Here is a 14,366-nt window from a genome sequence, read left to right on the forward strand (position 1 = left end):
ATACTGACCGGAGGAGCCTCCAGACACTGACCGGAGAAGCCTCCAGATACTGACCTGAGAAGCCTCCAGACACTGACCGGAGAAGCTTCCAGACACTGACCGGAGAAGCCTCCAGATACTGACCGGAGAAGCTTCCAGACACTGACCAGAGAAGCCTCCAGATACTGACCGGAGGAGCCTCCAGACACTGACCGGAGGAGCCTCCAGACACTGACCGGAGAAGCCTCCAGACACTGACCGGAGAAGCCTCCTGACACTGACCGGAGAAGCCTCCAGACACTGACCGGAGAAGCTTCCAGACACTGACCGGAGAAGCTTCCAGACACTGACCAGAGAAGCCTCCAGATACTGACCGGAGAAGCCTCCAGACACTGACCGGAGAAGCCTCCAGACACTGACCGGAGAAGCCTCCAGACACTGATCGGAGAAGCCTCCAGACACTGACCTGAGGAAGCCTCCAGACACTGACCAGAGAAGCCTCCAGACACTGACCGGAGAAGCCTCCAGACACTGACCTGAGGAGCCTCCAGACACTGATAGGAGAAGCCTCCAGACACTGACCTGAGGAAGCCTCCAGACACTGACCAGAGAAGCCTCCAGACACTGACCGGAGAAGCCTCCAGACACTGACCTGAGGAGCCTCCAGACACTGACCGGAGAAGCCTCCAGACACTGACCTGAGGAGCCTCCAGACACTGACCGGAGAAGCCTCCAGACACTGACCTGAAGAGCCTCCTGACACTGACAGGAGAAGCCTCCAGACACTGACCGGAGAAGCCTCCAGATACTGACCGGAGAAGCCTCCAGACACTGACCGGAGAAGCCTCCAGACACTGACCTGAAGAGCCTCCAGACACTGACCGGAGAAGCCTCCAGATACTGACCGGAGAAGCCTCCAGACACTGACCGGAGAAGCCTCCAGATACTGACCGGAGAAGCCTCCAGACACTGACCGGAGAAGCCTCCAGACACTGACCTGAGGAAGCCTCCAGACACTGACCGGAGAAGCCTCCAGACACTGACCTGAGGAGCCTCCAGACACTGACCGGAGAAGCCTCCAGACACTGACCTGAAGAGCCTCCTGACACTGACAGGAGAAGCCTCCAGACACTGACCGGAGAAGCCTCCAGATACTGACCTGAGGAGCCTCCAGATACTGACCGGAGAAGCCTCCAGACACTGACCGGAGAAGCCTCCAGACACTGACCGGAGAAGCCTCCAGACACTGACCGGAGAAGCCTCCAGACACTGACCGGAGAAGCCTCCAGACACTGACCTGAGGAGCCTCCAGATACTGACCGGAGAAGCCTCCAGACACTGACCGGAGAAGCCTCCAGACACTGACCGGAGGAGCCTCCAGACACTGACCTGAGGAGCCTCCTGACACTGACAGGAGAAGCCTCCAGACACTGACCGGAGAAGCCTCCAGATACTGACCTGAGAAGCCTCCAGATACTGACCGGAGAAGCCTCCAGACACTGACCTGAGGAGCCTCCTGACACTGACAGGAGAAGCCTCCAGACACTGACCGGAGAAGCCTCCAGATACTGACCTGAGGAGCCTCCAGATACTGACCGGAGAAGCCTCCAGATACTGACCGGAGAAGCCTCCAGATACTGACCGGAGAAGCCTCCAGACACTGACCGGAGAAGCCTCCAGACACTGACCGGAGAAGCCTCCAGACACTGACCGGAGAAGCCTCCAGACACTGACCGGAGAAGCCTCCAGACACTGACCTGAGGAGCCTCCAGATACTGACCGGAGAAGCCTCCAGACACTGACCGGAGAAGCCTCCAGACACTGACCGGAGGAGCCTCCAGACACTGACCTGAGGAGCCTCCTGACACTGACAGGAGAAGCCTCCAGACACTGACCGGAGAAGCCTCCAGATACTGACCTGAGGAGCCTCCAGATACTGACCGGAGAAGCCTCCAGATACTGACCGGAGAAGCCTCCAGATACTGACCGGAGAAGCCTCCAGACACTGACCGGAGAAGCCTCCAGACACTGACCGGAGAAGCCTCCAGACACTGACCGGAGAAGCCTCCAGATACTGACCTGAGGAGCCTCCAGACACTGACCGGAGAAGCCTCCAGACACTGACCGGAGAAGCCTCCAGACACTGACCGGAGAAGCCTCCAGATACTGACCGGAGAAGCCTCCAGACACTGACCGGAGAACCCTCCAGACACTGACCGGAGGAGCCTCCAGACACTGACCGGAGAAGCCTCCAGACACTGACCGGAGGAGCCTCCAGACACTGACCGGAGAAGCCTCCAGACACTGACCGGAGAACCCTCCAGACACTGACCGGAGGAGCCTCCAGACACTGACCGGAGAAGCCTCCAGACACTGACCGGAGAAGCCTCCAGACACTGACCGGAGGAGCCTCCAGACACTGACCGGAGAAGCCTCCAGACACTGACCGGAGGAGCCTCCAGACACTGACCGGAGAAGCCTCCAGACACTGACCTGAGGAGCCTCCAGACACTGACCGGAGAAGCCTCCAGACACTGACCTGAAGAGCCTCCTGACACTGACAGGAGAAGCCTCCAGACACTGACCGGAGAAGCCTCCAGATACTGACCTGAGAAGCCTCCAGATACTGACCGGAGAAGCCTCCAGACACTGACCGGAGAAGCCTCCAGACACTGACCTGAGGAGCCTCCAGACACTGACCGGAGAAGCCTCCAGACACTGACCTGAAGAGCATCCAGACACTGACCGGAGAAGCCTCCAGATACTGACCGGAGAAGCCTCCAGATACTGACCTGAGAAGCCTCCAGACACTGACCGGAGAAGCCTCCAGACACTGACCGGAGAAGCCTCCAGACACTGACCTGAGGAAGCCTCCAGACACTGACCGGAGAAGCCTCCAGACACTGACCGGAGGAGCCTCCAGACACTGACCTGAGGAGCCTCCTGACACTGACAGGAGAAGCCTCCAGATACTGACCGGAGAAGCCTCCAGACACTGACCGGAGAAGCCTCCAGATACTGACCGGAGAAGCCTCCAGACACTGACCGGAGAAGCCTCCAGACACTGACCGGAGGAGCCTCCAGACACTGACCTGAGGAGCCTCCTGACACTGACAGGAGAAGCCTCCAGACACTGACCGGAGAAGCCTCCAGATACTGACCTGAGAAGCCTCCAGATACTGACCGGAGAAGCCTCCAGACACTGACCGGAGAAGCCTCCAGACACTGACCTGAGGAGCCTCCAGATACTGACCGGAGAAGCCTCCAGACACTGACCGGAGAAGCCTCCAGACACTGACCTGAGGAGCCTCCAGACACTGACCGGAGAAGCCTCCAGACACTGACCGGAGGAGCCTCCAGACACTGACCGGAGGAGCCTCCAGACACTGACCGGAGGAGCCTCCAGATACTGACCTGAGGAGCCTCCAGATACTGACCGGAGAAGCCTCCAGACACTGACCGGAGAAGCCTCCAGACACTGACCGGAGAAGCCTCCAGACACTGACCTGAGGAGCCTCCAGACACTGACCGGAGAAGCCTCCAGACACTGACCGGAGGAGCCTCCAGACACTGACCGGAGGAGCCTCCAGACACTGACCGGAGAAGCCTCCAGATACTGACCTGAGGAGCCTCCAGATACTGACCGGAGAAGCCTCCAGACACTGACCTGAGGAGCCTCCAGACACTGACCGGAGAAGCCTCCAGACACTGACCGGAGAAGCCTCCAGACACTGACCTGAGGAGCCTCCAGACACTGACCGGAGAAGCCTCCAGACACTGACCGGAGGAGCCTCCAGACACTGACCGGAGAAGCCTCCAGACACTGACCTGAGGAGCCTCCAGATACTGACCGGAGAAGCCTCCAGACACTGACCTGAGGAGCCTCCAGACACTGACCGGAGGAGCCTCCAGACACTGACCGGAGAAGCCTCCAGACACTGACCTGAGGAGCCTCCAGATACTGACCGGAGAAGCCTCCAGACACTGACCAGAGAAGCCTCCAGACACTGACCGGAGGAGCCTCCAGACACTGACCAGAGAAGCCTCCAGACACTGACCGGAGGAGCCTCCAGACACTGACCGGAGGAGCCTCCAGACACTGACCGGAGGAGCCTCCAGACACTGACCAGAGAAGCCTCCAGACACTGACCGGAGGAGCCTCCAGACACTGACCGGAGGAGCCTCCAGACACTGACCGGAGAAGCCTCCAGACACTGACCTGAGAAGCCTCCAGATACTGACCGGAGGAGCCTCCAGACACTGACCGGAGAAGCCTCCAGACACTGACCGGAGAAGCCTCCAGACACTGACCTGAGGAGCCTCCAGACACTGACCGGAGAAGCCTCCAGACACTGACCGGAGAAGCCTCCAGACACTGACCGGAGGAGCCTCCAAACACTGACCGGAGAAGCCTCCAGACACTGACCGGAGAAGCCTCCAGACACTGACCGGAGAAGCCTCCAGACACTGACCGGAGAACCCTCCAGACACTGACCGGAGGAGCCTCCAGACACTGACCAGAGAAGCCTCCAGACACTGACCGGAGGAGCCTCCAGACACTGACCGGAGGAGCCTCCAGACACTGACCGGAGAAGCCTCCAGACACTGACCTGAAGAGCCTCCTGACACTGACCGGAGAAGCCTCCAGACACTGACCGGAGAAGCCTCCAGATACTGACCTGAGAAGCCTCCAGATACTGACCGGAGGAGCCTCCAGACACTGACCGGAGAAGCCTCCAGACACTGACCGGAGAAGCCTCCAGACACTGACCGGAGAAGCCTCCAGATACTGACCTGAGAAGCCTCCAGATACTGACCGGAGGAGCCTCCAGACACTGACCGGAGAAGCCTCCAGACACTGACCTGAGGAGCCTCCAGACACTGACCGGAGAAGCCTCCAGACACTGACCGGAGAAGCCTCCAGACACTGACCGGAGAAGCCTCCAGACACTGACCGGAGAAGCCTCCAGACACTGACCGGAGAAGCCTCCAGACACTGACCGGAGAAGCCTCCAGACACTGACCGGAGAAGCCTCCAGACACTGACCGGAGAAGCCTCCAGACACTGACCGGAGGAGCCTCCAGACACTGACCGGAGGAGCCTCCAGACACTGACCGGAGAAGCCTCCAGACACTGACCGGAGAAGCCTCCAGACACTGACCGGAGAAGCCTCCAGACACTGACCTGAGGAGCCTCCAGACACTGACCGGAGAAGCCTCCAGACACTGACCGGAGGAGCCTCCAGACACTGACCGGAGAAGCCTCCAGACACTGACCGGAGAAGCCTCCAGACACTGACCGGAGAAGCCTCCAGACACTGACCGGAGAAGCCTCCAGACACTGACCTGAGGAGCCTCCAGACACTGACCGGAGAAGCCTCCAGACACTGACCGGAGAAGCCTCCAGACACTGACCGGAGAAGCCTCCAGACACTGACCGGAGAAGCCTCCAGACACTGACCGGAGAAGCCTCCAGACACTGACCTGAGGAGCCTCCAGACACTGACCGGAGAAGCCTCCAGACACTGACCGGAGGAGCCTCCAGACACTGACCGGAGAAGCCTCCAGACACTGACCGGAGGAGCCTCCAGACACTGACCGGAGAAGCCTCCAGACACTGACCGGAGAAGCCTCCAGACACTGACCGGAGAAGCCTCCAGACACTGACCGGAGAAGCCTCCAGACACTGACCGGAGGAGCCTCCAGACACTGACCGGAGAAGCCTCCAGACACTGACCGGAGAAGCCTCCAGACACTGACCTGAGGAGCCTCCAGACACTGACCGGAGAAGCCTCCAGACACTGACCGGAGAAGCCTCCAGACACTGACCGGAGAAGCCTCCAGATACTGACCGGAGGAGCCTCCAGACACTGACCGGAGGAGCCTCCAGACACTGACCGGAGAAGCCTCCAGATACTGACCGGAGGAGCCTCCAGACACTGACCTGAGGAGCCTCCAGACACTGACCGGAGAAGCCTCCAGACACTGACCGGAGAAGCCTCCAGACACTGACCGGAGAAGCCTCCAGACACTGACTGGAGAAGCCTCCAGACACTGACCGGAGAAAAGTTTTACACATTCCATATACATAAGAGGGATGTAACTTCTCCTATCAGAAGTTCTTGAGATGTTTTCAGGCATTGGGTAGGTCCTCCTGGGTTTCATTTAGCATTATGATGCCTCCAGCCTCTTCCATATCATATCTAATATTCCTGTTAATTTCGCTCTCACAATCCCCCGGGTATGTCTCGCTCACCTACCTGGACATGCTTGTACGAAGCAGCTCTGACTGTCAAATTGCGCTCCGGCACAATGACCCCCAGGCAGCCGGTCTCTGATTACATCCCGACGTCGGAACTTGACTCCCAATCCACAGGAGCGGCTGCACTCACTCCACGATGTCCACACAGAGAGGACACAATCCACTGCCGGGAAGGAAAACACGAGATGAACAAAAGACACTTCAGCTCAAGTGCGAGTGACAATAGAAGTTCTGTTTATGGTCCCTCCAGTGGGGCAGAAGGACAGGAGAACCTACCACAGTTCTCCTCATCGGAACCATCTGAACAGTCACGGTGGAGGTCGCAGTGTCTCTCCGAGGACACGCACTCTCCTGAGCGACAAGTAAACTGTTTGCGGGAACACATGCTGGGGCCTGGCGTGGGAACAAGCCACGTGGGAGTGGACATCACAAGTGCAGGGGAGGTGCCTGGAGAGACAATAGAGCAGGGGTGTAAAACTCAATTTCATCGTGAGCCGCATTAGCATTATGGTTGCAATCAAGGGGTTATATCTGTTATGCCGCGTACACACGAGCGGACTTTTCAACATCAAAAGTCTTACGGAATGATTCCGGCGGACCATTCGATCGTCTGTGGGGCTGCAGCGGACTTTTGATTTGCAAAAGTCTGACAGACTTTAGAAATGGAACATGTTTCAAATTTTTCCCGACAGAACTCCGCCGGACCCAGTTCCTACTGAGAAATCCGTTTGTGTGTATGCTGGTCCAACAGACAAAAACCGACGCGAGGGCAGCTATTGGCTATGAACTTCCTTATTCTAGTCCGGTCGTACGTCATCACGTTCCAATCCGTCGGACTTTGGTGTGATTGTGTGTGGCCAAGTCCGTTCATTCGGAAAGTCCGTCAGAACTCTGTCAGAACTCCGTCAGAACTAAGTCCGGTCGTGTGTACGCGGCATTAGACTCCATGTCAAGAGCACCCAACCGCCTTTCACATCAGAAGTCAAGAGCCCCCCACTCTCCCTACATCACAGTGCAACCTCCTTACCCTGTGCTGCTGCCAGGAAGAAGCGGGAGGAGTGAAGAAGAAAGCGCAGGGTCTGGAGGAGGACCAGAGGAGGTCTGCTGAATGCTGACCAAGGGGAGGCGGTGATGAGGGGGTACTGTGGCTGCACAGAGAGACACAGGATCTGTAGGAGGAGTTCTGTCCTACTCTCTGCTGCCAACTGCTGAGATAAGGTGGGAGGGTGGAGGTGAGGGGGTTCTGCGGCTGCACAGGGAGGTGCAGGATCTGTAGGAGGAGTTCTGTCCTACTCTCTACTGCCGACTGCTGAGATAAGGTGGGAGGGTGGAGGTGAGGGGGTTCTGCGGCTGCACAGGGAGGTGCAGGATCAGTAGGAGGAGTTCTGTTCTACTCTCTGCTGCCAACTGCTGAGATAAGGTGGGAGGGTGGAGGTGAGGGGGGTTCTGTGGCTGCACAGGGAGGTGCAAGATCAGTAGGAGGAGTTCTGTCCTACTCTCTGCTGCCGACTGCTGAGACAAGGGCGGTTCTGCAGCTGCAGGAGAGGCGCGAGGGCCACATGAAATGGCATGGAGGTCTGGATTCAACCCACAGGCCTTGCGTTTGACACATGTGCAATAGAGAGTTCTAATATCCACTCATACCAATTAGAACGAAAAAAACCTGAGAGGCATCAAAAGACTCACCGCAGAGCTGCTCGTCGGAACCATCAATGCAGTCTTCTTGTCCATTGCAAACATTAACCGCGTCGACACAGCCAAATGCAGAGCAGACAAACTGACCGATGCTGCAGGTACTTCTGGGAAGCTCCGTGGTCAGATTCATGGTGAATGGGCTGGTCGTTCCTGTAATATAAAAAGTTCATCTCACATCTTACCAGATTGATTCATTTACAAGGAGCAGAATTTTCCAGGTTTGAGGTCTCTGTACTAATAGGTTATGTTCCTCTAATCAATGGTTTTCTAGACATTCATCAATACATGTAGCACTTGTATAATATACTGTACACACCAAAGGGCAGCGGTACTGGAGGTCCCCTCAAGCACATTACAAACCTTCATATGTATGAGAGGCATGAAATTCCTCGCGGCCCCCTGGTCTAACGCCCCCCTCTTCTGGAGGGACCTCAACAGGCTCCTTCCAAATAACGACAGACCCTGAACCAGGCTTCAAGCTGGAATGATGTCCTTCTGGAAGCACAAAGATCTCAGGACCTGGGAGTTCAGCCTCCAGGGAGGCATTTCTTGGTGTAGGGGTTGAGATTCTTGATTCATGGTACAGGGCGCTTGTCTCATTATACTGAGATGTGGATGACACCTCTTCCTCAGGTGGCCTGGTTGGGTTTGACATTGGAGCTTCTTCAGTTACTGGTTCTTCTCTGTATGATGGGACTCCAGGCTTACTTGGCGCTTGTCCTGGAAGACTTGAGGGTTGAACAGATAGACCAGGGTGGCCAGTCCCTACCCAAGCTGGAGTTACACTCCCACCATCTCTTGTGTGAGGAGTGCCCATTCCTGGAACTTCTTGTTCTACACTCAATGCGGGAAAACTTGTGTGTCCTGAGGTGCCATCTACATCTGTACTCCATGTGTTCTTACCAGCAAGCCCAGGAACGCCGGTCTGAAGGGGGCCGGGGCGAACTCCAGGACCTCCAGAAATGGCTTCTCCTAGATGTGTGATAGCAGCCATGGCTGGAATGCTGCTGGATGTTTCATCTGTCATTTTAGGTGGAGCCGTCGTCATCAGCATTCCAGGAGAAGAGACATCTCCAAACTCCGGGGTTGTAGATTCCACTCGATGTTCAGGTCTGTCTGGGATTCGGATGCCAGGCTTTCCACTGACAAACGGCTTCTCCTGAACGCCAGGCTGACCAGTAGTCTCCAGTCTTGGTCCAGTTCCCTGTCCGGGTGTCTCTTGCTGTATTCCCGGGATGCCTGTTGGTTGGGATGGTTGATATATTCCCGGTTCTCCGACATGTGCAGGAAGAGAAGAGCCTGGATGGAGAGTGCTGCCCGGCGCTGTACCTCGTCCAGGTGGAAAGGTTACATCTAGGAGACATGAAAGAGCACAAACTGAAACATTCCGACTATTCTCCATTACAAGAGCACTATGCCGAGAGCCTACCACATATCTAACACCAATATTCAGAGATATGCGTCATGCCTTATCGGCTCTGCCACAAACACAGGGGAATATACTGAATGAAGACAAACCTGCAGGTCCTTACATGAGTGTCCATTACATGCACACGGCCATATCTGCATGAAGGCTAAGCCAAGGTCAAGTCTAATAAGCAGAGCCATATTGGGTGACATGTGCAATTGGAGAGGACCATCTGGTGTCACATCTGTGTAGAGCCATATCTGGTGTCATGTCTAATCTACAGACCCATATCTGGTGTCACATCTAATCTACAGAGCCATATCTGGTGTCACATCTAATCTACAGCGCCATATCTAGTGTCATGTCTAATCTACAGACCCATATCTGGTGTCACATCTGTGTAGAGCCATATCTGGTGCCATGTTTAATCTACAGAGCCATATCTGGTGTCACATCTAATCTACAGACCCATATCTGGTGTCACATCTAATCTGCAAAGCCATATCTGGTGTTATGTCTAATCTACAGAGCCACATCTGGTGTCACATCTAATCTACAGAGCCATATCTGGTGTCACATCTAATCTACAGAGCCATATCTGGTGTCACATCTGTGTAGAGCCATATCTGGTGCCATGTTTAATCTACAGAGCCATATCTGGTGTAACATCTAATCTACAGACCCATATCTGGTGTCACATCTAATCTGCAAAGCCATATCTGGTGTTATGTCTAATGTACAGAGCCATATCTCATGTCACATCTAATCTACAGAGCCATATCTGGTGTCACATCTGTGTAGAGCCATATCTGGTGCCATGTTTAATCTACAGAGCCATATCTGGTGTCACATCTAATCTACAGACCCATATCTGGTGTCACATCTAATCTGCAAAGCCATATCTGGTGTTATGTCTAATCTACAGAGCCACATCTGGTGTCACATCTAATCTGCAAAGCCATATCTGGTGTTATGTCTAATCTACAGAGCCATATCTGGTGTCATGTCTAATCTACAGACCCATATCTGGTGTCACATCTAATCTGCAAAGCCATATCTGGTGTTATGTCTAATGTACAGAGCCATATCTCATGCCATATCTAATCTACAGAGCCATATCTGGTGTCACATCTGTGTAGAGCCATATCTGGTGTTATGTCTAATCTACAAAGCCACATCTGGTGTCACATCTAATCTACAGACCCATATCTGGTGTCACATCTAATCTGCAAAGCCATATCTGGTGTTATGTCTAATGTACAGAGCCACATCTGGTGTCATGTCTCATCTACAGAGCCATATCTCATGTCACATCTAATCTACAGAGCCATATCTGGTGTCATGTCTAATCTACAGAGCCATATCTGGTGTCACATCTGTGTAGAGCCATATCTGGTGCCATGTTTAATCTACAGAGCCATATCTGGTGTCACATCTAATCTACAGACCCATATCTGGTGTTATGTCTAATCTACAGAGCCACATCTGGTGTCACATCTAATCTACAGACCCATATCTGGTGTCACATCTAATCTGCAAAGCCATATCTGGTGTTATGTCTAATGTACAGAGCCACATCTGGTGTCATGTCTCATCTACAGAGCCATATCTCATGTCACATCTAATCTACAGAGCCATATCTGGTGTCATGTCTAATCTACAGAGCCATATCTGGTGTCACATCTGTGTAGAGCCATATCTGGTGCCATGTTTAATCTACAGAGCCATATCTGGTGTCACATCTAATCTGCAAAGCCATATCTGGTGTTATGTCTAATCTACAGAGCCACATCTGGTGTCACATCTAATCTGCAAAGCCATATCTGGTGTTATGTCTAATCTACAGAGCCATATCTGGTGTCATGTCTAATCTACAGAGCCACATCTGGTGTCATGTCTAATCTACAGAGCCATATCTGGTGTCACATCTAATCTACAGAGCCACATCTCGTGTCACATCTAATCTACAGAGCCATATCTGGTGTCACATCTAATCTACAGAGCCATATCTCGTGTCACATCTAATCTACAGAGCCATATCTGGTGTCATGTCTAATCTACAGAGCCATATCTGGTGTCACATCTAATCTACAGAGCCATATCTGGTGTCATGTCTAATCTACAGAGCCATATCTGGTGTCACATCTAATCTGCAAAGCCATATCTGGTGTTATGTCTAATCTACAGAGCCATATCTGGTGTCATGTCTAATCTACAGAGCCATATCTGGTGTCACATCTAATCTACAGAGCCATATCTGGTGTCACATCTAATCTACAGAGCCATATCTGGTGTCACATCTAATCTACAGAGCCACATCTAGTGTCATGTCTAATCTACAGAGCGACATCTAGTGTCATGTCTAATCTACAGAGCGACATCTGGTGTCATGTCTAATCTACAGAGCCATATCTGGTGTCACATCTAATCTACAGAGCCACATCTAGTGTCATGTCTAATCTACAGAGCGACATCTAGTGTCATGTCTAATCTACAGAGCGACATCTAGTGTCATGTCTAATCTACAGAGCGACATCTGGTGTCATGTCTAATCTACAGACCCATATCTGGTGTCACATCTAATATACAGACCCATATCTGGTGTCACATCTAATCTACAGACCTATATCTGGTGATGTGTGCAATTTCCGAGAGGACCATCTGGTGTCACATCTGTGTAGAGCCATATCTGGTGTCATGTCTAATCTACAGAGCCACATCTAGTGTCATGTCTAATCTACAGAGCCACATCTGGTGTCATGTCTAATCTACAGAGCCACATCTGGTGTCACATCTAATCTGGAGAGCCATATCTGGTGTTCTACTTTATAATACCTGAAGAGGAATCTAAAAGCTGAGGAAGACTCACCTGCTGGGGGAATGACCAGACCTGGAGTGACCACGGTGCCTAGAGGAGAATGGGAAACCAATGTGCTCAGTACTGTACACAGAAATGTATAGGACTAGTACTAATAAATCCCTATTTTCAGGGACAAGGTCATCCAGCACCCAGGGCAAAGAAGCCAACCCCCTCCCCATCATTATGGGTGAGCTTAGGGGATGCTACCCCCAGCAGTCATCCGCTTGTCATAATGTCTTTTATCAGAATGAGCTCACTGGTGCCACCATCAAAAACAGCAAACCCAGGGCAGCTGACACTCCTGCCCACCCCTACACCTGACCCTGCCTATATTGTATAGGTCTGACATATACTACATCGCTATATGTACAACACAAGGCCACTCTCATCATATACAGTATATTCCACATACCATGAAACGGTGGACAGAGCGTTTCCATATACACACCGTATACTGTATGTGGCCCAACTATTGGCCTTTAAGTCTGTGAACAACGGAGATTATCAACTTGCCTCAACAGGGAAGAGATTTTCCCCTTATGTATGATTTGGGGGGGACCTCTTGTACACTCATAGACACCACTAGGGCAAAAAGAGGGAGTTAAGGAAGGGGGTGGGGCACTGTTATTCGATGTTCAGATATGTGCAGAAGCCACTTCCACCATGAAAGTTCTTACAAAGCTTCATTCGTAGCTCAGCATTGGGCCACGAAGATCCAACTCTTGAGACCGGTTACCATCATATATATCAGCCAGGAGAATCTCTTCTCCCAAATCTTACCACATCCGTCCTCGTCTGAGAAATCGCGGCAGTCGGGTCTCCCGTCACACAAAGATCTGGAGGCGTTCACACACTCCCCGCTGCGGCACTCAAACTCTCCCATCTGACAGTGAGAAGGCCTCACCTCCCCGGCAATGGTGACGTAAGATGGACGCTGTGTGACAGCTGCCCCGGTGTGCCCCACTACAAGAAAAGAGAAATTCCTAAAACCTCCAACCATGTCACTCCCAGCATGCTTCACACCACCCTTCCCGTATCCCTCCCAGCATGCGTCACACCCCCATTCCCGTATCACTCCCAGCATGCGTCACACCCCCATTCCCGTATCCCTCCCAGCATGCTTCACACCCCCATTCCCGTATCCCTCCCAGCATGCTTCACACCACCATTCCCGTATCCCTCCCACCACCCTTCCCGTATCCCTCCCAGCATGCTTCACACCACCATTCCCGTATCCCTCCCACCACCCTTCCCGTATCCCTCCCAGCATGCTTCACACCCCCATTCCCGTATCACTCCCACCACCATTCCCGTATCCCTCCCAGCATGCGTCACACCCCCATTCCCGTATCACTCCCAGCATGCTTCACACCCCCATTCCCGTATCCCTCCCACCACCATTCCCGTATCCCTCCCAGCATGCGTCACACCCCCATTCCCGTATCCCTCCCACCACCATTCCCGTATCCCTCCCAGCATGCGTCACACCCCCATTCCCGTATCCCTCCCACCACCATTCCCGTATCCCTCCCAGCATGCGTCACACCCCCATTCCCGTATCCCTCCCACCACCATTCCCGTATCCCTCCCAGCATGCGTCACACCACCATTCCCGTATCCCTCCCAGCATGCTTCACACCCCCATTCCCGTATCTCTCACACCACCATTCCCGTATCCCTCCCAGCATGCTTCACACCCCCATTCCCGTATCTCTCACACCACCATTCCCGTATCCCTCCCAGCATGCGTCACACCACCATTCCCGTATCCCTCCCAGCATGCGTCACACCACCATTCCCGTATCCCTCCCAGCATGCGTCACACCACCATTCCCGTATCCCTCCCAGCATGCTTCACACCCCCATTCCCGTATCTCTCACACCACCATTCCCGTATCCCTCCCAGCATGCTTCACACCCCCATTCCCGTATCTCTCACACCACCATTCCCGTATCCCTCCCAGCATGCGTCACACCCCCATTCCCGTATCACTCCCAGCATGCTTCACACCACCCTTCCCGTATCCCTCACACCACCATTCCCGTATCCCTCCCAGCATGCTTCACACCCCCATTCCCGTATCTCTCACACCACCATTCCCGTATCCCTCCCAGCATGCTTCACACCACCATTCCCGTATCCCTCCCAGCATGCTTCACAC

The 14,366-nt window shown here is 53.8% G+C and overlaps 1 protein-coding gene across 1 annotated transcript in view; it reads right to left on the bottom strand.

Annotated features, from left to right (window-relative positions):
- Window positions 1–14,366, bottom strand: part of LOC143998145 (SCO-spondin-like) — a 296,161-nt gene that overhangs the window by 144,541 nt on the left and 137,254 nt on the right. Inside the window, exons 51-56 of the mRNA XM_077493885.1 lie at window positions 12,985–13,167; window positions 12,214–12,252; window positions 8,840–9,289; window positions 7,928–8,086; window positions 6,518–6,688; window positions 6,240–6,404 (exon numbers count right to left, since the gene is read on the bottom strand). Of these exons, the coding sequence (XP_077350011.1) occupies window positions 6,240–6,404; window positions 6,518–6,688; window positions 7,928–8,086; window positions 8,840–9,289; window positions 12,214–12,252; window positions 12,985–13,167 (1,167 nt within the window). The remainder of the gene's footprint in view (window positions 1–6,239; window positions 6,405–6,517; window positions 6,689–7,927; window positions 8,087–8,839; window positions 9,290–12,213; window positions 12,253–12,984; window positions 13,168–14,366) is intronic.

The sequence above is a fragment of the Lithobates pipiens genome, unplaced genomic scaffold (assembly GCF_037356315.1).
Source record: "Lithobates pipiens isolate NorthernLeopardFrog02 unplaced genomic scaffold, aLitPip1_a1.2 Scaffold_19, whole genome shotgun sequence".
In the NCBI taxonomy this organism is placed as follows: Eukaryota; Metazoa; Chordata; class Amphibia; order Anura; family Ranidae; genus Lithobates; species Lithobates pipiens.